General features: G+C 41.2%; 2 protein-coding genes across 2 annotated transcripts; both read right to left on the reverse strand.

Annotated features, from left to right (window-relative positions):
* Positions 1 to 10,822: 10,822 nt before the first annotated feature.
* Positions 10,823 to 12,022, reverse strand: LOC110777735 (uncharacterized). Its single transcript, XM_056835679.1, has one exon. The coding sequence runs from the start codon at positions 12,020 to 12,022 to the stop codon at positions 10,823 to 10,825; it is 1,200 nt and encodes a 399-aa protein (XP_056691657.1).
* Positions 12,023 to 12,587: 565 nt separating this feature from the next.
* On the reverse strand, positions 12,588 to 14,888 carry LOC110777736 (uncharacterized). Its single transcript, XM_056835680.1, has one exon. It carries the CDS (start codon positions 14,886 to 14,888, stop codon positions 12,588 to 12,590), a length of 2,301 nt encoding a protein of 766 aa, XP_056691658.1.
* Between the last annotated feature and the right edge of the window lie 10,040 nt (positions 14,889 to 24,928).

Below are 24,928 nucleotides of genomic sequence, written 5' to 3' on the forward strand. Positions count from 1 at the left end.
GGATAACAGTAGCACTCAACCAGCAAGACATCTCCAACCGTTCCCAAATCATACCGGAACAGTATCTGTACTTGGCAATCAATGTATCTCGTATGGAAACTGAATGTATCTCTAACAAAAACTCAATGTATCTCTTCTTTCTGGGTATATTGTAGAGGTGAGAGAAAGAGAACTAAATAACAACACTGGAAGAGCAGACCTCAATAATGCATATTGGCATATTGTTTACTGCTACACCGTAGTATAAAAATGGTTGAACCTAGGAAGGAGAGAGAAAGCTTGCTTCACCTCTTTGTGCGATTGATTTATGGGTTTGTTTAGAATTGTGCTCCACATTTCCAATTTTGCATTATAGCAGCATGAATTTCACAAGGAAGACAGGGGAAGGAGAAAAAGAGAGGAGAGAGAAAATAGATAGTTTCTAGAGTAATTGAAAGTACATGGGCCAACATGGCCACGTGATAAGAGTGAGACTCGTTGATGGGCCGGTAATTAAATGTTTCTAAACATACAAACACTTGCTAATAATGAGACGAGTATATTATCGTCCGTCAGATTTAGTTAATCCAAGGGTTAATGATACTTCTCACGCTTCTCACCTTAAATACACTTCTCACGTGAGCCTAAACATATATATATATATATATATATATATATATATATATATATATATATATATATATATATATATATATATATATATATATATATATATATATATATATATATATATATATATATATATATATATATATATATATATATATATATATATATATATATATATATATAAAGATCAAAAGGTCTTGCGCGCACAAGGTGTACAATAACTTTATCGTACACCAAAATAACTTTTACCTAGTTTTTTGTAACTTTTACTATGTTTTGATTAACTTTATATTATGAAATTTGTTTTGATAGATTAACATTTTAAAAGGTTAAATGATTAATTTTTATACATTATTAATGATTTTGAATAAATTTTTTTATTAAAATTAAAAAAGTTTATCACGAAAAAATAGATAACTTTTACATATATAAGGGTAACTTTAATGTATTTTGAGTCAACTTTTACTTTGGTGTACAATATTTATTGTGTACCCCTTGTAAATAAGAATTTGTGTATAAAGATTGGACTCAAAAAAGCGTAGGCCTCAGGTAATTTGCCGAAGAAAAAACTACTCGAATAAAGGGCAGAATTAAGACAGATCAAACTAAAGATATTAAGCATAACAGACATTTTTTTTTATTGCATTTTGATTGAGTTATTGATATAAAGAAAAAATGAAGAAAAACTCCTTTTTTTTTTTTGAACTTACTCACTCAATCGAAAAACCTTCTACTCCCCATTGAGAATAGAAGAAATTCTACTTTCATACAATATCTTAATGGAATTCTATGTAATGATCAATAAATTCATTTGAATTCTATACCTACACGTGTCAAAATATTAACAACAGAATCGAATTTATTTTTTCGCTATTTGGACTGGAATTGACGAACAATCAATAACAATATTAGTGTTTATTAGTGTACAATAGAAATCTAAGTGGGGCGTGGCCAAGTGGTAAGGCGTCGGGTTTTGATCCCGCTATTCGGAGGTTGGAATCCTTCCGTCCCAGAGCATATGTAATTTAGTAATTTAAGATTTCATTTTTCTGTTTCTGGAGATTTCGCCAAGATGGGTTTCTAGATTACATTAATTTGAATTCCAAAAAAGGTGTCTTTAATCATAGAAGAAGATACATTCCTTATATATGCATATATAATATAGAAGTAAAGTAGTTATTTTTTTACTCTTCATTTATTAAATTAAAAGTTGAGCTCAAAAATAAACAGGGATTTGTATTTCTTAGGGATGTCGCCTTTATTGCAAAAAAGTGAACATTACTAAAAATATCTTATAATAACTTAAGCTATATTCGATATCCGTGTATTGACTGTCCTGACTGAACTAATGACTATTCATGATTACATAATTGAATCAACCGCATACCGGTTCCAAATTTGAGGAATGTTATGGTAAAACTTCGTTTGAAACGATGTGGTAGAAAGCAACGTGCGACTTGAAGGACATGATCCGTTGTGGATTCTTATATCCATCATTCTCTAGTAAAGGATGCTCTTGACTCGACATCCTTTGTTCTGTTCCACTCGAACCCGCATTGTATTTTTTGTTGGGGTGTAATGGAAATAGTACATGATGGAGCTCGAGGAACTAAAGTATTGAGCTATTTCTCAAGGGAAAAGAGAAGGGTCTAGGGTTAGTGTCAATCAATAAGTTGGAACAACTTCGTAAGTATATCTTTGACAGAGAAATCGAAAGGATCAAAATAAAACAAGTTTCAAACCCCAAAGGAAAATCCTTTGTTGGAATTGATTAACTCTTTTCGATAAAACAATAATTATATATATCGTCGGGAATCCGACGTCGGTATGATTCTATTCTTTGATAGAACGAAAAAACAAAAAGGCATGTTGCTGCTATTTTTGAAAGTATAAAAAATCAACGAAGTAATGTCTAAACCCAGTGATTCAAAAAAAAAAGATAAAGATTCCGGAACAAGAAAATACCCTTTTAATGGTTAATTGTCGTAACAATTGGATTTAGGTCAGAATCCCGAATTCAAATCGATTCTAAACGAGACAAAAGGGTATTTGAGACTGCTCAATAAATGAAATGCAAAAGGATTTTCCTTTGAGCTAGTTGAAAGCTATTCAACTTGAGTTATGAGTATACAAATGATTAAATTTTAGGAAATAAAGAAATGAAAAGGACTTAATTCTTAGTCTAATTCATTTGATGATTTTATGGACTTAATTGATTAGGCATTAGAGTTTATATATAGGCCTAACTTTGAATCATTTTTCTCGAGCCGTACGAGGAGAAAACCTTCTATACGTTTCCAGGGGGGTATTGTTGATCTAATCTATCCCAATGAGCCGTCTATCGAATCGTTGCAATTGATGTTCGGTCCCGAAGAGAGGGAAGAGACTTGCAGAAAGTGGGTTTTTATGATCCGATAAAAAGTCAAACTTATTTAAATGTTCCTGCTATTCTAGATTTTCTTGAAAAGGGTGCTCAACCTACAGAAACTGTCTATGATATTTTAAAGAGGGCAGAGGTTTTTAAAGAATTTCGACTTAATCAAACGAAGTTCAATTAATGAAATAAAAAACAAAAATAATATATATAGGGGAGGGATCCGGTAAGAACATAAGAACACTTCTATCAATAAGAACACCTTTTAATCCGTAGGATTAGGTTAGATCTTACGGCTATGATTAAATCTACATTCTCATCAAATTAACTCGATCTTCTAATAACCGAAGTTTCTCTCTCTAAATTCATTTCTCTCTCACCATTTTCTCTCTCTTCAAAAACCACGACATTTTCGTTTTTACCCCAATTTTAACAGATTTCGAGCCTGTTTTTATCAATTTCTCGCCAATTCTTCATAAATTATTCAACAAATTCTTGAATTCATCCCAATTCTCTAACCTAGAAATTCTATTTTTTGAGTTCGATACAAAAATGGAGATGAATCAAGGAGAAGAAACAAAATAATCCGAGAAAATAAACCTACGAAAGAAAGTAAGTAATATTATTCAAATTCGAACTATTGTAGTTGTTTTTTGCACTGAATTTGAGTTAATTTGTGTTCAAATTTGATTTGAAGGAAATTCTTCTAAGGCAAAGCGATGATGCGCGAGTTGAAGAAACAAAAGCCAGTTATGAATAAGAAAATCTAGAAATTTCGTAATCAATCTAGTAGATTTAATGTTCTAATTGTAGTGTGATGTTCGTTTAGGTGATTTTATTTTTTCTGAATTTTTTGGGATTATTTTCTGAATTTCTGAATTAGTTTGTGAATTTTCAGATTTTTTTGGTTTGGAATTTATGATCCTAATTTTGAGTTTGATACTCCTCCTCAAGAAGATCTTCTTATACAAACTAATTCGTAAGTAATCTACATAATTTTTGAGTTTTAAGTACTAATTTAAATTATTTTGATGTTCTGTGATGTTCAATTATTCAAAAATCATGTTCTATTTTATTAGTTTATTAGTTTGCATCTGATTGAGGAATTCACTTGGAGATTCGAAATACCTGTAATTGATGTTGTTCCGGGTGTGGAATGAGAACAGCTGACTGTGGGATACTGGATTCCTGTCGAGATTGCCGGTTGATATCTACACAACAGAATGGATTAACTAGCCTCGGGGGTGGTTCGAGGATCCCCCCTCCGATGCTTAAGTAAGATTACTGAGAGATTAAGAGATGATTAAGAGATGATTAGAGAGTAAGAAAGAAGTGTGTTTAAGTGTTTATGTACCTCATAGCAATAAATGAGGTGCTCCTTATATAGACCAATCCAAGGGTACGATCTGGTAGGTCCCTTGTGGTTAGATAGCGACCTGTTGATAGTGACCCTTGGTTGGTTGTCTTCATGATAATGCCGGTAGGGGGTCTGGCAAATAATGCCGGTTGAGGATATTTACCTAAGATGACCAGATTACCTGCAGGTTACGTTTACATACGGGGAGTTCCGCCGGTACTAGGTGGTGCCGGTAGGACACCCCGTACAACTAGCCCCCTCAGAGTAAGCGCATATATGACAATTGTTGCGCTTGCTCTGAGTTTAATGGGAAAAAATAAGTATTATTTTGATACCTGGTGGTACAACTAGCCCCCTCAGAGTGAAGCGCGGGCGCTGACTGTGTTGCGAGTGTTTCTGAGAAAAGACCGCGAACAGTTTGTCGACTGCCTTCGCTCTGAATGAGGAACTTTGTTGCTAGGTCCTTTGGAAAAAAGATTTTGACGACTAGCCCCCTTGAAAAAAGATTTTGACGACTAGCCCCCTTGTAAAAGGTTTGGACGACTAGCCCCCTTGAAAAAAGATTTTGACGACTAGCCCCCTTGTAAAAGGATTTTGACGACTAGCCCCCTTGTAAAAGGTTTGGACGACTAGCCCCCTTGAAAAAAGATTTGGACGACTAGCCCCCTTGAAAAAAGTTTGGACGACTAGCCCCCTTGAAAAAAGATTTGGACGACTAGCCCCCTTGAAAAAGGATTTTGACGACTAGCCCCCTTGTAAAAGGTTTGGACGACTAGCCCCCTTGAAAAAAGATTTGGACGACTAGCCACCTTGAAGATGCTGTGGGTGACTAGGCATTATTTGAATTTTTATCTTGCAAGTGGCGGGAGATTGTTACCCACGTTCTCCCACGTGGCCTTCATCCCGAGTGTTATTTGGTGCGCTTAATCTGGGTCGTTGATTTTGAGTGTCACTGACCTTTTAACTGCTTGACTTACGGGTCGTGACGTTTTGCATACCCCCCTTTGACCCATAAAAGGCCTTAACCTCTTCGATATTTTTTATTTCACCCACTTTTTTCTTGAACTTCCGACCTTTCTCTCTCTCTTCCCCTGGGGTTTTTCGCTGAACTTTGTTGCTGTTTGATTCTCAAGCTTTTGCTGTTGTTGTGGTTTGAATTTTCCAAGGTTTATTAGCCTCCATTTTCGTTGTTACCGAATTTCGGGTTTTTCTTCCTCTCTTTTATTTTTGTGCTTGATTTTCTTTCGTTTCTGTGTTTTTTGTAGGTTCTCCCTGTTTTTCTCTTTCGCGTGCTTCATTTGTATTTCAAACTCCAGAAAAACAGTAGGTACCCCCTCCTCTATTTTTCTACTCTTTGCTATACATATATTTTTGTTTTTGCATTTCTGTGGTGTCAAATTTTTTAATTATCCGCCGCCTTAAAAACAAAATGACCAAAAATTTGGGTGGGGACAACCCTTCTTCTCAGCCTTCTGGGTTTACCGGTTGGAGTGTTCCTCAAGAGAGTAATTGTAGTTGGGCCCGGGAGGAGCCGTACTCTCAATCTAATTTAAGACGGACTGCCATTCGTGAGGTTTATGACGAGGGTTTGAATCAGGCTGAGAGAGAGCGTTGTTATGCCCTACATCATCTGCGGGCTCGAATGATACGGGAAATGAGGTCTCATGAGCATCCTATTCCGGCTTCTGAGCCTGCTTTAGATGTTTCTCCCCTTTCGGTGCGGTATTATATTCGTGATTACCGGGAATTCTTGGATTCCGCCGGCAGTGGCCACGGGCAGTATGGAACTAATACTGGCAACTTCGGTGTTTCTTTTGGTCAGGCTGATAGGATGGCTTCCGAACAACCGGCTAGCACTAGTGGCCGCCGCCCTGGTAAAGAGCCTGTTAATGATGATATTGATATGGCTACCGGCGAATACTCCGATGGTGATTCCATCTTCGAGGATTCCGCCGGCAAGGATGTTGATGATCATAGGGGTGATGATGGTGAAGATGCTGGCGTTTCTGGTAGGAATGACGCAGACATTGGAGACGATGGTATTGGTTCAGATGATGACGATCCGGCCGACGTGATAGTCGCTGAAGTTCTTGCGGATGAGGCTAAAGAGCAGCCTTATTTTACCGACGACTCCACGGATGTTCATAGGAAAGAAGAACTCCCTCCCTTAAAAAGTCTTCCTCGTACAACCGCGATTTTGACGTCTTGGCGCGATCTGATCATAAAGAAGAATCATGTGGTTCATGGAGGGACTTTTCTTGGATTGCCGGCTGAGTATAAGCTGGTAGTGCCGGATGAAGGTGCAACTATATTTGACTGTCCTCCCGGCCATATTGCTGTGTATGCGAAGCATTTCGATTTTGGGCTTCGCTTTCCTCTGCACCCTTTTGTTGAGAAAATATTCCGGGCTTGGAATGTCTGCTTGGCCCAAGTTACGCCTACTACCATCAGAAATGTTATCTCATATGCCTGGTTGTGTTTGTTTAAACAATGGCCGCTGACGTTGAATCTATTCAAGCGGCTGTTATGGTTGAAGAAGGATGGAGAGACGGGGTGGATGTCGGCGTATAGCGCAACGAAGAGAAAGACTGTGCATCCTCCTTTGTCGAGCTGTAAAGATTGGCAGGATCGCTTTTACTTCGTTCAAGTTCCTGACGGCTTTTTACTCCGACGGACTTTTACTAAACCCCGGCCTCGAATGGAGCAGTATAACCAGCGTGGTTTGGGCCGGCGGGAGAGAAAGGCTTTTGATTATTTGGCGTGTGACATTTTAGATGTCGGCCTCAGCAAAAAGCAGGCTGTTAATCGGAATTGGCTCCCTAATGCCTATTATATTTTGGGTAATCAGCCCTTGTCCGCTGTCGGCCTTTGCAACACCCACTGCTTTGGTAAACATATTTTTAGCTGAATGGGATGTACTTATTATTGCTATTTATAGCTTTGTGTATGGCATAAGTTTTTTGCCGGTTTTAATTGAGTCGTTGTCTTTGCAGGTACTAAAACATTAGATAGAGAAATTCTCGGATTTGACGAGAATTGGAGAACTGTGTGCGCGCAGCCTCCGCCACCTAAGGGAAAGTACGACACCATATCAACGTACTCCACACGGGCCTCCTCCCGTCGCTCAACTGCTACTATTGCAAAGAATCGTGTTGCCGGCGGTTCTAAAACCAAATCTTCGTCTGTCTCTATTCCAAAAACTGTGCAACCGCCCACTATGCAATCTAATCCAACCGGCCGTGGTGGGAAGACTCGAAAGAGGTTGTCACTTACTAGTGGGCGTTCTGACCCCACTAAGAAGTCCAAGGCCGCTGGCGGCGATGATGTTTCAGCTGCTGTTGACCAATACGAAATCCCTGCTGACGATGTTTTCAAAAAGACGGCTGATTCTGCTGTTGTGGTTCACCCGTCTCCGCAGCCGTCCATTGAGATTTTGGACGTGGAAGGTGGTGGCGGCGAGAATGAGGCTCCGTTTCAGCACTGTGCCACGTCGGCCGCAGTGACAGGGGGTAATTCTAGTATGCCTCCTGTTAGTCGTAGTGAGAATCGATCTGGTGATTCTCGACTGAATTATCATCTGCCGCTTCGTACCGGCGGTTGGATTGAGGATACCCCCTTTAAGATCCCGGAAGCAATGAAATCATGGTTCGGGTCTTCTGGCGGCGAACCCACCGATCAGTTCTACCCAAACATTGATCTGTTGTGTGGGGAGTCGGTGGCGACCGATTCTGCTAAGGACGGTGGGGATTTGGGCTACCGTGCTTTTCGGGATCTGATAACTCATGCTGACAGGCCACAGGGTCAGATTGACGCCCCTGCTGCTCAGCATTTCAACGATTTGTACAAGGTATTTCTTGCTTAGTTTGCTACAACTTTCTATCCGGCTATTTTTGATTACTCACTTGCTTTTTTGTTTTGTTTCTTAGGCTGTTCAATCCAGCATGGATTTGTATTATGTCTATCGTTGGAACCAGATGCAGCTGACGCAGAATAGCATTGATATTGCCGAGCTGAAGAAGCGGGCTGAGGCGGCTGAATCTGCTTTGAAGATTAACGAGAAGAAGTTGGAGAGTGCTTCTTCGGATTTGGAGGCGGCGAACCAAAGGCTGGAAGAGGTTGAGCCGAAGCTGAAGGCTGAAACTGAGAGGGCAGACGGTCTGACTCAGGAGCTGACTGATCTTAACCAGAGTTTGCCTGTGGTGAAGAAGACTGCCGCCAAGAGGGCTGTTGATAAGCTTCTCCAGTCTGACTGGTTTAATGATATTCTTACTCTACGCCATAACGGTGGTTGGTGCGTTGCTCATCGGGTCGTTTTCCATGTGAAGAAGCTGGATGAGGATGGGTGGCAAGAATTTGAGGATGGGTATGAGGAGAAACAGCTGTACAAGGTTGCTACCGGCTTTGAGCCTCAGGAGCTACCCGAGGCTGTGATTTGCAATGCCAATCAAAGAACCTTGCCCCCCTTGCAAGTTCCAGAAGATGCCTACTGGTCTGGTGATGAGCATGCCGTTTGACGGTCTTGGCAGTCATCACCCTCCTCTTCTTGCGGATCCTCTACTTTTCCCAGCCGGCCTCATTCATGTTAGGGTTTTTTAGTTTAGGCGGTTGGCTTTTGACTTTTTGCCAGATGCTGTTAGGGCACTTATTGTTGATGTAACATATCTTAGAACATCGTTTTATTGTAGGGGTGTCGGTTTTTAACCGACATCTTTTGTGCCTTGTGATCAGCTAATCACTTCGCAAGATTTTTTGGTGATGGCTGTCGATTTTTAGTGTTTTTCTGCTGTAATCATGCATTTATAACAAGTAGTTTTTGATTGTATGTTTACTTCATTTTGCGTATGATACTTCCATTTTATTAGCATGAACTCTTGTTTGTTGTCGGCCTTTCTATATTGTTAACTTGTTGAACGATACACTTCGAAATGATTGTTATACTTCGAAATGGAGTGCATCTTAACAGCGTTTATTTTCTCTAACACTTTTAATTACAACAACTTATTATGGACTGCTACGCTTCACAGTAAAGTGCCCATACGGCATTTATTTTCTTTACGGCTACTAATCACATCCACATAATTCGCTGAATGCTACGCTTCACAATGGAGTGCCCTTTACCGGCATTTATTTTCTCCAAAGTTACTAATCGCATCAACCTATTATGGACTGCTACGCTTCACAGTAAAGTGTCCAAACGGCATTTATTTTCTTTACTGTTACTGATCACATCCATACACTTCGTTGAATGCTACGCTTCACAATGGAGTGCCCCTTAACGGCATTTATTTTCTCCAAAGCTACTAATCACAACAATTTTATTATGGACTGCTACGCTTCACAGTAAAGTGCCCAAACGGCATTTATTTTCTTTACTGTTACTGATCACATCCATACACTTCGTTGAATGCTACGCTTCACAATGGAGTGCCCCTTAACGGCATTTATTTTCTCCAAAGCTACTAATCACAACAACTTTATTATGGACTGCTACGCTTCACAGTAAAGTGCCCAAACGGCATTTATTTTCTTTACTGTTACTGATCACATCCATACATTACCTTTGCGTGTTGATTTGTGCCGCGTTTGTTTTTTGCTTTTTTCTTCCTTCATTTATAGACTGGCCGTATTTGAGGACCGCCCTAATTATACATAACAGCAAAATGCAGACTGCTATTGCAATCAGTCTGCTCATACATAATCATTACAGTTTTTCAAACATAGTACTTTCTCAGAGTACTGGCGTTCCAGGAGTTTTTGAGCGCGGTACCATCCATTTGCATTAACCGGTATGATCCAGGAACTATTTCCTCCCATATCTGGTATGGTCCTTCCCAATTGGCTGTCAGCTTTCCTTGAGCATTTCCTTTTCCTGTTGCCGCCGTTCTCCGTAGTACCAGGTCTCCTACTCCTAGAGGCCGGTGCTTCACTTTCTTGTTGTATGCTCTACTCATTCTGCTTTTATATGCTGCCGAGCTTACTTCTGCTTTCATGCGGATTTCTGGCATGAAATCCAACTGATGTCGCAGCAGCTGATCGTTTCTCTCCTCATCGTAATGTTGGATTCGCATGGTTGGCAGAGCCATTTCTGCCGGTATGACAGCCTCAGACCCGAAGCTCAATTTAAATGGACTCTCGCCGGTAGCCTCCTTGATAGCAGTTCTGTTGCACCACAGAATTTCTGGCATAAGATCTGCCCATTTGCCTTTACAGTCTTCTAGCTTCTTTTTCAGTGCAGCCAGGATTTGCTTATTCGCCGCCTCTGCTTGCCCATTGCTCTGTGGGTGACATACTGACGAGTGAGCTAACTTTACTCTGTATAATCCCAGGAAGCATTGTATGGGTGCACAATCAAACTGTGATCCATGATCAAAAACTATTGCCTGCGGCAGCCCGAATCTTGTTATTATATTTTTCCATATGAACATTTTCACCTGGTTTGCCGTTATTTTTGCTACCGGCTCTGCTTCTATCCACTTGGTGAATTAGTCCACTGCTACTATTAAGAACTTGCGCCCTCCGGTCGCCATTGGGAATGGTCCAACAATATCCATTCCCCATTGTGCGAATGGGATTGGGTTCAGAATGGGCATCAAATCATTGGCCGGCAAGTTTATCACAGCTGAAAACTTTTGACATTTCTCGCACTTTTTTACATAAGCCCGACAATATTCTAACATTGTTGGCCAGTAATAGCCTTGCCTTTGACAGATGATGGCAAGGGGTTTTCCACCGGCATGGTTCCCACATGTTCCTTCGTGCATCTCTTCGATCAGCCTTGCTGACTCGAATGCTGTCAGGCACCTTAAGAATGGCAGGCTAAATAACTTTTTGTACAACCGTCCCCACAGGATGATGTACCAAACCGAGTCCCTTCTTGTCTTTTTGGCTTCTGCCAAATCTGCTGGTAGGGCTCCAGTCTGTATGTATGTTTGGATATTATCGTACCATTCTGAGGTAGTTGTGATGGCCATGACCCGTATTACCTCCGACTCCGTACTTCGCTTATTCATGACTTCCATCATGACTGTTCTTTTCAAGTCGGCGACATTTGAACTTGCTAACTTTGATAGTGCGTCTGCTAGTGTGTTTTCTGCTCGGGGTACCAGATTAATGCTGAATTTCTCTAGCTGAGCCGACACCGACCTCAACTTCTCCAGGTATTTGACCATTGAAGGTTCTTTGGCCTCATATTCTCCGCTGAATTGACTGGCTACCAGCTGGGAGTCTGTTGTCAGTATTACTCTTTTGGCATCTGCTGCGAGGCACATTTGGATGCCGGCAATTGCTGCCTCGTATTCTGCCTCGTTATTTGACGCGTTGAACGTAAACTTTATAGCATACTCAAAAATGTCTCCTGTTGGCGATTTCATGATTATTCCAGCTCCACTGCCTGTCTGTGCAGCTGAACCATCCACTGACACATCCCATACTTCAGCTTGTACTTCATCTTCTTGGTATGACGCTTCAACTATGAAGTCCGCCAATGCCTGGGCTTTGATTGCAGTTCTTGGCCGGAATTCCAAGTCAAACTCGGACAACTCTATTGCCCATTTTAGCAACCGGCCTGATGTATCTAGCTTGCTGATGGCCTTTTCGAGAGGAAAGTTTGTTAGCACTTCGATTGTATGCGCATCAAAGTATGGTCTTAACTTTCTAGCCGCGATGAGGACTGCATATGCCATTTTTTCCACCAACGTGTACCTTTTTTCTGGGCCGTTTAGCACATGGCTCACAAAATATACCGGCTGCTGCCCTTTGTTTGTGTTTCGGCTACCAGTACTGCTGCAACTGTTTTTGGCGACGCCGATATGTACAATTGTAATTTGCCGCCCTCTTTTGCCCTTGCTATTGTTGGCAGGTTCTTTAAGTGACTTTTTAGAGCTTCAAAAGCCTCTTTCTCTGCCGGCCCCCATTTGAACTTCTTGTTTTGCCTCAAGGTTGTGAAGAAGGGCATTTGCTTATCTGCCGACTTGCTCACGAATCTGTTTAAGGCGGCCATTTTTCCTGTCAGCCGCTGTATGTCTTTTACGCTTTTGGGTTGCGGCAGATTGATGATTGCTTCTACTTTTTCGGGGTTAGCGTCTATGCCACGCTCGCTGACCAAGAAACCCAGGAATTTTCCCGACCTTACTCCGAAGACGCACTTTTTTGGGTTCAATTTCATCCTGTATTTTCTCAAAGTTTCGAAAGTTTCTCGGAGGTCGCTAACATGATCCTCCTCCTTCCGGATTTTTACGATAGAGTCATCTACATAGACCTCCACGTTCTGCCTTTTTGGTCGGAAAACACCTTGTCGACCAGCCTTTGATACGTTGCCCCTGCATTCTTCAACCCGAATGGCATCGCCTTATAACAGAAAACTCCTGCATCCGTGATAAAGGCCGCCTTCTTCCTGTCTGATTTATGCAGGCTGACCTGATGATACCCTGAGAAAGCATCTAGGAAACTAAGCATTGCATGGCCGCTAGTGGAGTCTACCAGCCTATCAATCCGTGGTAGTGGGTAGAAATCTTTCGGACATGCTCTGTTAAGGTTAGTGAAATCTACGCACATTCTCCATGACCCACTTGACTTTTTTACCATTACTACGTTTGCCAACCATTCAGGGTAGTCACATGGCTCAATGAAACCTGCCGCCAGCAGTTTATCCACCTCTTCTTGTATTGCTGTCATTTTTTCCGTGGAGAAATTACGTTTTTTCTGCCGTACAGGCCTAACATTTCTGTCGGCGTTTAATCGGTGAACCATTATCTCTGGATCGATACCAGGCATCTCATCCGCCGAGAATGCGAAGATGTCCGCGTGCTCTCTCAGCAAGCTTATGAGGTTAACCTTCATGTCACTCCCCATTTCTGTACCGATCACGACTGTTCTATCCATGTTTCCAACCTCCAGCTCGATATTTTCTGTCAGACCATCTGGCATTGGTCTTGGTGCTGATACCGGCCTCTCATCAAAGTGTTCCATGTTCAGGTCGGTTCGACCCCTTTTTGTGCAGCTCTTCCTTTTTGACAGTTGTTCCTGTCTTGCCGGCTTAGTAGTCAAGTGTACCTCTTGCCTTGCCGGCTCAGTAGTCAAGTTCACTTCTGGGACCATTCTTCCCGGTGTTCTCAAAGCAGTCAAGTAACAGGACTTTGCCGCCAACTGACTTCCCCTTATCTTTGCCGGCCTTTCCAGGTTCGACATATATATCATTGTCAAGTGATAGGTGGAGACTACCGCCTGCACGTCATGTATGAATGGGCGACCGATGATCACATTGTAGGCCGCTGGTACTTTAATGATTAGGAAATCCACCATGAGATCTCGCATTTCAGATCCTTCTCCGATTTTCACCGGCAGCCTTATACTACCCTCTGGGTACACTGTAGATCCTGAGAAACCGATTACTGGGTAGTTCACCCTTTGAAGCTCGTCCTCTGGTATGTGCAATTGTTTGAAGGCTTCCCAGAAGATGATGTTTGCTGAGCTGCCGCCGTCTACCAGTACTCTGTTCACATCGGCATTTGCTATATCAATTGTAAGAACTAGTGGGTCATCATGCGGGAAAATGATGCCTCTGCAATCCGATTCCGAGAACGTCATCACTGGTATGCTGGGTGGGTTAGGCCACACTCTTGTGTTGTGAAAGTTTACCATGTGCCTGTGTTCCTCCAAGCTTCTACTGGCGCCGCTTATTGTCCCTCCGTGGACTGGGCCGCCAGAAATTACATACACGGGTGGTTTTTTCACGCCATCCCTCTGTTCTGCTCTGGCACTGGTTTCCGGCTGTTTTTGCTCGATTCTAGGCGGCTGATATGGCTGCTCGATTCTAGGGTATTGTTGTTGATTTTGCTGTTGTGGCCGGTATGAATTGGTAGGGTTTCCCCCCACCGAGTTGTTGTTACCATTTCCTTGCCTCGCCCTATACTGTGAGAAATACCCCTTTCTGACCATATCCTCAATGTTGTCTTTGAGGTCTCTGCAGTCCTCTGTTAGGTGGCCGTGCTCATTATGGAAGTCACAGAATTTCTTGACATTCCTTTCCCTGCTCTGCATTGGTGGCGGCCTTCTCCAGCCGTCCATCTTGTTGTTTATGTTATAAATTGCCGTCCGCGGTGTGTTCAGCGGAGTGTAGTTATCAAAGAGTCCTCTGGACTCCCTTCTGTCTTGCCGGCTTCTCTGTCCTTGTGGATTGGCATTTCTGTTATTCTGGTTTCTCTGGCCTGCCCCTTGCTGATTATTGCTCTGATGAAAATTGTTTCCTCCTTTTCCCGTCTGTGGGTTATAGCCTGGATTGTACCCGACATTTCCGCCGGTTGCCACTACCACATTGGAGATCTTCATCATTTCATCCGCCCTGATGTACTCGTTGGCCTTGTGCAGGACGTCACCCAGATTGGTGTATGACTTCCGGCTGAGATATTTCTTGAATTCGCACTCTTGCATTCCCCTCATCAGAGCCAGAACAGCAACCTCCTGCTGCAAATTGGGAATAGTGATTGACTCGTTGTTAAAGCGGGTGAGATAATCCCTTAACGGCTCTCTATCTCTTTGAGCGAACGACATCAACTCTCCCGATGATTTCTTTCTCTTCTGTTTGCTCACAAATCGTGACAAAAACGACGCCTACAGCTGTCGGAAACTGTATATGGAGTGTGCCTCTATGCCCTTATACCAGCTCGCTGCAACTCCTAGGAGTGTAGATGGGAATACTTTGCACCACATGGCATCAGAATCAGTGTACAGCATCATGTGCTGTTCGAATGTGGTGCAGTGATCCTCCGGATCCGTCGTCCCATCGTATCTCCCTGTCGGGATTTTTATCCTTTCCATCCTTTCTTCTAGGATTTCTCGGCACAGAGGAGAATCCTTTGGCTGGATTGTCTGCCATCTAGCTATCTGTAGAACCGGCGCTCTTCGTTCATATTCCGCGATGGGGACTTGCTCTGTTTCAGGCCATTCTGTTTCCGCCGGATCCGAGCGCTTTCTTTTTTCTGGGGTGTTTTCTTGATTCAGGGCGGTTAGGAGATCCCTAACAGGTAACTAGGGAACTGCCGACCTGGTCTTTCTTAGACTGCCGACTGACCCTGGCTGCTGCGAGGCTGGTAGCTCTGACAAAGCGGCCATCACCGCTGACAGTGTTTTCAATTGCTCTCCCGTGAATACTTCCGACAGGGGAGACAGGCGCTGCTGCAGCGTCTGCTCCAGCGGAGTTTTCGGTTGCTCTCTGGCAGGGCTTTCTATTTCTAACTCATCATCGTCCTCCACTGTAAATTCCCTTTGTGCCGGTATCGAGGTGTTTTTTGTTGCTGGGCTTATAACTGATTGTGCTTGTGACGGATGGGCGGGGTTTAGAAGTGAGGGTTGGAACTTGGAGGTTGTCGCCGGTTGCGGGGTTGTTGCTTTTTCTTGACTTTTCTTTGATTTTTTACCGTCTTTCTGTGAGAAATCCATGCTGACTGTTCTACCGTTTCAAGGGATAAGGTCCCCTCCTTCTAGCGCCAATTGTTCCGGGTGTGGAATGAGAACAGCTGACTGTGGGATACTGGATTCCTGTCGAGATTGCCGGTTGATATCTGCACAACAGAATGGATTAACTAGCCTCGGGGGTGGTTCGAGGATCCCCCCTCCGATGCTTAAGTAAGATTACTGAGAGATTAAGAGATGATTATAAGAGATGATTAGAGAGTAAGAAAGAAGTGTGTTTAAGTGTTTGTGTACCTCATAGCAATAAATGAGGTGCTCCTTATATAGACCAATCCAAGGGTACGATCTGGTAGGTCCCTTGTGGTTAGATAGCGACCTGTTGATAGTGACCCTTGGTTGGTTGTCTTCATGATAATGCCGGTAGGGGGTCTGGCAAATAATGCCGGTTGAGGATATTTACCTAAAATGACCAGATTGCCTGCAGGTTAAGTTTACATACGGGGAGTTCTGCCGGTACTAGGTGGTGCCGGTAGGACACCCCGTACAGATGTCTAATTTTTTTATGATTAATGCTACGAAATTATAATTTGTTATGATTCGAAATAAATGTCCTGTTTTTAGAACTTTAGCTTTAGAACATAGTTGTTTAGCTTTTAGAACATAATTTTAATACATGTGAAGTGGTTTCATTCTCTATCTGAAGGAAAGAGCTAATAGAGGAACTTAGGTCGAGGGTAAAAAAGTGCTTGAATGGAAAAATTTAGTGGTTCCATTAACGAATGTCTACTTTTTAGAACATGAATGTCTACTTTTTAGAACATGGAAGATACATTTTAGAACATGGTCAATCATCACTACCGAAAAGTTAATAAGAAAATATACATGAATTGCATGACAAATTCAAACTACATGTTTATGTTTTAAGTCTTTGTAATTAATTTTTGGATTAGTTATTGATTAAAACTATATAAAAAGTGACATTATAAATTTAGAACATAGATATTATGATTTAGAACGTATGTCATGAGTTTTAGAACATAAGCCATAAGGTATAGAACTTACACCATACGTTTTAGAACATATAGGCATAAGTTTTAGAACACATTTTAAATTTTATTAAATATGCGAGTTTATTGAACTTACTGTCTTGTAACTTGTAAAATATATGTGAGGCAAAAAGCTTGAAGATATTATTATTCGTAAGGGTATTTATACAGAAGACATCCTTGACTTATAAGAACTCAAAAACTTACGCATATCAATTAGCCAGGAAGTAAATATCAAATCCCTAAACCTACTAAACTTCCTGACCTGATTACTTTGTCAACTAAGGAAAGGAAATACTTTAGCTTTCCTAATTATTATCTCAACACCCTCCCTCAAGTTGGAGCATGGGGTTCAAAAATGCCCAACTTGGAAAGAAGAAAATCAAATTGTGTCTTCCCAAGTGCCTTTGTAAAAATATCCGTCAACTGTGTTGATGTTGGAACATATGACGGAGCAATCAGACCATCTGTTATTGCATCTCGGACAAAATGACAATCAACTTCAATATGTTTTGTGCGTTCATGAAAGACCGGATATTTGGCCAAATGAATAGCGGATTGACTGTCACAATACAACTGAATTGCTTTAGGGTGATGTACACCTAAGCTTAACAACAACCCCTTGAGCCATTTAAGTTCACAAGTAATCGCTGCCATGGAACGATATTCAGCCTCTGCGGAAGAACGAGACACTGTGTGTTGTTTCTTTGTCTTCCAAGAGATAGGAGAGTGGCCAAGAAACACAAGCCAACCTGTCAAAGACCGGCGAGTAATGGGGCAAGCAGCCCAATCAGAATCACACCAACCTTGCAAAGACAGTTCACTATCAGCACTTAGTAGAATCCCTTGTCCCGGCGTGCCTTTTAAATAGTGTACAACACGTAAAGCTGCCTCCCAATGCTCTATTCGAGGTTCATGCATAAATTGTGATAATATGTGGACGGAGTAGGCTAAATCAGGACGAGTGACAGCTAGATAAATGAGTCGACCCACTAGTCGTCGGTAAGACTCCGGATCCGCAAGCAACTCACCGGTTGCGAGTCCAAGTTTGTGATTTTGCTCGATGGGAAACCCACTCGGTTTAGCCCCTAACAAGCCTGTCTCGGAAATAATGTCAAGAGTGTACTTTCTCTGACATAAAAATAATCCTGAGGAACTACGGGCGACCTCAATGCCCAAAAAATACTTTAATGAACCAAGATCCTTCATTTTAAAACAATCACTGAGATAAGCTTTAAACGTATCAAGTGCAGCGGAATCATTCCCAGAAATAATAAGATCATCAACATACACCAGGACATTAATCTGGATAGTGCCCTTAGTGTATGTAAAAAGAGAATAATCAGAGTAAGATTGTAGAAATCCATACCCTTTGAATGCCGTCACGAGCTTAGCGAACCAACATCTAGGAGCTTGTTTTAGCCCGTACAAAGATTTACGCAATCTACAAACCAAGTTTGGATCCGGACTCTCAAAACCCGGAGGAAGTTTCATATAAACCTCTTCTTCAAGATCGCCGTGCAAAAACGCATTGTGAACATCCATTTGATGAACCTCCCAATTTTTAGAGGCTGCAATGGCAAGAAAAGCTCGTACAGTAGTCATTTTTGCAACTGGGGCAAATGTTTCATTATAATCAATGCCAGCTTGTTGATGATTGCCTAAGACAACCAATCTTGACTTAAGTCGTTCAATATCACCACTTGAAAAAAAATTAGTCATGTACACCCATTGACTTCCCAAAGCACGTTTACCAGGAGGAAGGGTTTCTAGGGTCCATGTATCGTTGTCTTCCAATGCACGAATCTCCTCTTGCATGGATTTTCTCCAACCTTCATCTTTCATTGCTTCCTTGAAAGATTTTGGATCCTTACAAGAAATAAGAGCTGCAAGAAACTTTCGATAATTCACAGAGTAATTATCACAATTTATATAGTGTGCTAAGGGATAAGGAGTACCTGAGGAGTGATTCGGAGACGGAGTGGAGGAAGACGGACTTTCAGCAAAAATTGTATGAGTCACAAAGTCACGTAACAAGACGGAAGGAATTTTTTCTCTCAATCCCCGACCCAACTCCTCGGGCTGCTCCAAAGGGGTTTGCAACGTGGCTGGGACAGTGTCAAGGGGTAACTCCTCGGGCTGGGCCACCTCAGTACCTGGGCCAGAAAAAAAAGGTTGAGTTGGAAGGAAAGTGGGTGAAAGAGCCTCTGTACTAACAATAGTTGTGGGATAGTGGGCCTGCACTTCCTCTTCTTGCTGATCCATTTCTATAGAAATAGGGATGGATGTTTGTGTTTGGGCTGGAGAATGAAATTGGGCTTGGACATGTGTTTGGGTTAAGGTGGAATTATTTTGATGAATTATATGTGGTGGATATTGTGGCCACTCTTCATTAACAGCATGTTCATCAAAATCATGATGTATATCAACCCCCGTAGGAAGCATAGTCTCTGGCACAATATTAACATCCTCCGGACTAAGAAACGGAAATACATCTTCAAAGAATTTCACATCACGAGAAACAAAGAACTCTTTTGTGTCAAGATCAAACAATTTCCACCCCTTTTTGCCAAATGGATAACCCAAAAAAATGCATTTTCTACTTTTACTGGCAAACTTATCACCCTTAGTTTTTTGGTTATGGGCAAAACAAAGACAACCAAAGGTACGAATGGCATCAAAGGAGGGAGGTGTGTCAAACAAAATTTCAAATGGAGTTTTGTTGTTTAACAAAGGAGAGGGGGTTCGGTTTATTAAATGAGCAGCTGCAAGCACACATTCTCCCCAAAAATAAATCGGTAGTTTTGCCTGAAATCTCAATGCCCTTCCCACATTCAAAATATGCTTGTGTTTTCTCTCAACCCTCCTATTTTGTTGCGGAGTACCAACACAAGAAGTTTGAAACAAAATTCCAGTAGCGGAAAAATAATCAAGTAAACAATTGAATTCAGTTCCATTATCACTTTGAACTATCTTGATCTTTTGAGAAAATTGTCTTTCAACCATAGCAATAAAAGACATAAACATTCGAAATACTTCTGTTTTATCAATCAACAAATAAATCCACACCGCTCGAGAAAAATCATCCACTATAGTTAAAAAATAACGAGCTCCACAAGAAGAAGTATGCTTGTAAGAGCCCCACAAATCACAATGTATTTTCTCAAAAATTCTACTGGCCTTATTCTCACTTAAAGGAAATTTGTCCCTAGGATGTTTGGCACGAAAACAAACTTCACATGCCTTATTTAAAATACCCTTATGACTACTAATAGGAGGAAGTAACTTCACCACTTTCTCTGAGGGGTGCCCCATCCGTTTGTGCCACAACTCCAATTCTGATGTTGCTCCATTCACAGACACATGTTGCACCGAATCAGCTTCTCCGAAGTAGTAAAGTCCGTCTTTCCTAAATCCCGTTCCAATCAGCTCCTTGGTTTGGTCCTGTATAGCACACATATAAAAATTAAATTGAACATTGCACTGTAAATCATTAGTCAATTGTGAAACCGAAAGTAAATTGCAATTTAATTTTGGCACATAGAGAACGTTTTTAAGAGTAATTTTGTCAGAAAGACGAATAGAACCCTCTTGAGTTGCAAGAACAGTTTCACCGTTAGGAAGGCCAACGTGACATTCACAATTCCTCACTACATCAATTAACCAAGACTTTTTCCCGGTAACATGATGTGTAGCCCCAGTGTCAATAATCCATGATGTATTATCAAACTTACCACTTAAACGATTGTCTGGCGTTTTTGTATTTCCAAACAAGCTTGCAATAGCTTTCCATTGGTCCTCTGTGAACAATTGATTAGGAGTACTACTACTACTACTACCTATTGGTGTACACACAGCAACGTTGGCACGAGGGGTCCCTCGTCCACGTCCACTTGATTGATGATGTCTGCTTCCACGTCCAGCATTGTCTTGCCAATTTTCTGGAAAGCCCACAATCTCATAACAACTACTCACTTCGTGACCATGTTTCTTGCAGTGACTACACACAATAGTCCAACAATTGGATGCTTCATGTCCCGGTTTCTTGCAGTGAGTACAAACAGGCCTTTCGGGTCTTCCCTTTCCCCTTCCTACACCTGTGTTGGTGCGAATTGCAAACCCGAGAGCATCTGCGGGTTTCTCCTCTGGTATGCCTTTGGCTAGCCGTACTTGCTCGTCTTGAACAACGAGTTGATAAGCACGATCAAGAGATGGCAATGGGTCTGTGGACAAAATACTGGTACGCAATTGGGCATAAAATTCAGAGTATAACCCCATCAAGAATTCATGTAACCGTGCCGTTTCACGACGTTTTTCATGTAAGTCTGCAGCAACACATTTAGAACAACAATTGCAGGCAATAATTGGCTCATGATTAGATAATTCTTCCCATAAAGCGTTCAATTTTCCGTAATAAGTGGTTACTGTCATTGTTTTCGTTTGCTCACACCTAGCAATAGATGATTTTATTTGTTGTATTCTAGGGCCATTAGTTACGGGAAAACGCTTCTTTAGATGATCCCACAATCGTTTAGCCTCTTGAAATTTAGAAAGATTAGATTTTACCTCGGGGTCGATGGTGTTTGTTATCCATGAAACAAGCATCGCATTAATGGTGGTCCAATCGGACTGAGTGCAGGGAGGCGTTGGCCCGTTTATTGTGCCGTCAAGGAACTCGAACTTGCGACGTGCTTCCAATGCCGTCTGTATATCAGAGGCCCAGTCATCGTAGTTGTCGTTACGAAGTCTGTTAGGGGTGATAAAGTCTCCCGGACGATCTTGTGAGCCAAGAAAAAAAGGTGAATTGGGTTCTATTTTTGGTGGAGGAGGCTGTAGGAAATAAGACTGTAAAATCCGAAAATGTTAATAAAATGTGGGCCGAATATTTGATGTAAATAAAGCTGTGACGTGTTACGAAACACTGTCTTAGAAGCAAAATTCGCCCCGACTATGGTGCAATCGGAAAAGGCGTTGCCCCCCAAGATTTTACACAGCGTCTCTCCAAAATGTGCACTCAACTAAGGAGAAACATGGAACTCACAATAATGCTCAGAATAGGAGTAGAGAGAGTTTTATTTTCGATGTGTTTTCAAAACTGATCCCCAAACTGATTATAAAGCCACTAAAATTTTGTAACCGAAAATTAACATTCAATTGGGTAATTAAAGCACCTGTAACCGCTGATCAGAATTGATCATGTAATAAAACTTTTGATAACTGAAAATCATAATTGATTTGAGTAATTAAAACGGAAGCGAAAATCAAGGGACGTAATAAATACGACCGTTACGATTGTGGAGTGAGCTACGTAACTGACCGGCCTCATAAAGACTGGACCGTCAGCTACGACTTGGCCCAAAAAGGAGGCCCCACCGCGCACGTGGCACGTGAACCGGCCGGACGGGCGGCGGCGGCGCGCGTGGGGATTCCCCCTTCTAGCCCACAACACTTGGGGAAGTACTTCAAAGTATAAACATTACTTCCCTATATTTAAACAAAGGGAAAAGCTTGTTTTCTTTCCATGTGGGACAAAGTCATTTTCTTTAAATACTCCACTTGAAAAGCCTCCTTTTCATTTCTACCAATGTGGGACATTTTCACAATATGGTAATACTCTTTCTTTGCATTATTTCCAACAATCCCCCACAAATGCAAAGACCCATTTGAAAAACAAGAAAAAGAATTCTGAGCATTTTTATGGAAGGTTTGATACTTAAATGTTGGTGTCTTTCGATTGAACCAACACATAGTGAAGATTAGGCAATCCCTTTATTGAGAAAGTGAACAAATCTGGAACTATCCCAACCAAGAAATAAAACCCAATAACACATACCATACCTTAGATTATTATGAGTTCCGCGATAGACAATCAACAACGACCATTATACTTGGGATGCTTATGAGTGCTCTAGAAAAACTAGCCCAAGTTTTTCATAGAAGGTGGCCAAACCTTCACACTCAAGTAGGTGATTTCATCAAGTCTATCACATAGACCACCCATATCCTGGGATATGAAATCATTAAGAGTTATTGCTCAACCTCTCAATACACATACGGTGAACTCATCAAGTCCTTCTCATTAGGACCACCCAGATTCTGGGATATGAGTTTCATTGAAAGCTACAAAGCTTAACCTTATGATAAATATGTACAAGTCATAGGAATGGGAAGTGTACAAGAATGAGTCTTTCCATGGCTTCGTTAGACCACAAGAAACCTTGTGTGAACAAGGTCGGGTGTCCACCATGAATTTCTCAACTAACGGGCTTAAGCCCCATTCCCCTCGACGTATCGAGGACTAATCTTCTATTTAGTCCCTTGGTTAAAGGATCTGCTATATTCCTCTCAGATCTCACAAATTCCATAGTAATTACACCACTCTCTATTAGTGTTCTCACAGATTCATGCCTCACATGAATATGTCTCTTTTTGCCATTATAAGCGCTGTTTTTAGCAACACAAATAGCAGCTTGAGAATCACAATGTAGAGATACAGGTGGAGCAGGACGCCCCCACAATGGAATATCGGCCAATAAATTTCTCAACCACTCCGCCTCTTGCCCGGCCAAGTCCAATGCAATAAATTCGGACTCCATAGTTGACCGGGCAATACAAGTCTGTTTAGAAGACTTCCAAGAGATAGCTGCTCCACATAAAGTAAAAACATATCCACTAGTGGAACTTACCTCATCATTATCAGATACCCAGTTTGCATCACAATAACCTTCTAAAACAGCAGGAAATCCAACATAATGCAAACCCCAATCCATCGTGCCCCTAAGGTATTTTAACAACCTCCTAAGAGCATTCCAATGGTCTCTACCGGGGTTATGGGTATATCGACTAAGTCTACTAACTGCATAGGCTATGTCAGGCCGAGTGTAATTCATGAGAAACATTAAACTCCCAATTATTTTAGCATATTCAGATTGAGACACACTATTGCCCTTATTCTTTTTCAAGTGTATGCTAGAATCATAAGGAGTTTTAACTGGCACAACATCAAAACTGTTAAATTTCTTTAACACTTTTTCCACATAGTGAGATTGAGACAAAGAGAAACCATTACTAGTTTTGGTGACTTTAACACCCAAGATCACATCAGTTTCACCCATGTCTTTCATTTCAAATTGAGAGGATAGAAACCTTTTGGTTTCATTAATAGCATCAATATGTGTACCAAAAATCAACATGTCATCTACATATAGGCAGACAATAACACAATCAGAACCAAACATTTTTGAGTACACACAAGCATCAGCACGGTTCACAATAAATCCAAAACTTAAAATAGTTTTATGAAACTTTTCGTACCATTGTTTTGGAGCTTGTTTCAAACCATATAAAGACTTCTTTAACTTACAAACTTTATGTTCCTGTCCTGGAACTACAAAACCAGGAGGTTGAACCATATAAATTTCTTCTTCTAAGTCGCCATTCAAGAAAGCAGTTTTTACATCCATTTGATGCACAATTAACTTATAAATTGAAGCTAAAGCAAGTAAAGCACGAATAGTGGCGATCTTAGTTACTGGTGAGTAAGTATAAAAGAAATCAACACCATATTTTTGTGTGAAACCTTTAATTACAAGTCTTGCTTTGTACCTGTCAACTGCACCATCAGTTTTTCTTTTCCTTTTAAAAATCCATTTACAACCAATGGCTTTACTACCTTTAGGTAATTCAACTAATTCCCAAGTATGATTAGACATAATGGATTCTATTTCACTATTAACCGCCTCTTTCCAAAAACTAGCATCAATTGAACTCATGGCCTCATCAAAGGTTTTAGGCTCATCATCAAACAAGTGAAGAAATACAACCAACTCATCTATTTCATCCACATTATTGAGTTCAGACAAAAACACAGTCAAAAAGTCAGGACCATAGCTAGTTTCAGTTCGACGCCTTTTACTTTTCCTAGGTTCTACAACATCAGTTTGAACAATAGGAGAAGATGAAGGTATAGAGGAAGAAGATGGAACAGAATTAGAAACATCATGTGAAGCATCATGGGAATTGTTATGTGAAACAACATTATTCTTTAAAGGGAAAATATGCTCAAAAAATTCAGCATCTCTAGATTCACACATTGACCTATCACTCAAACACATGAACCTATAAGCTGCACTA

This window comes from Spinacia oleracea, chromosome 2 (genome assembly GCF_020520425.1).
Source record: "Spinacia oleracea cultivar Varoflay chromosome 2, BTI_SOV_V1, whole genome shotgun sequence".
NCBI lineage: Eukaryota > Viridiplantae > Streptophyta > Magnoliopsida > Caryophyllales > Amaranthaceae > Spinacia > Spinacia oleracea.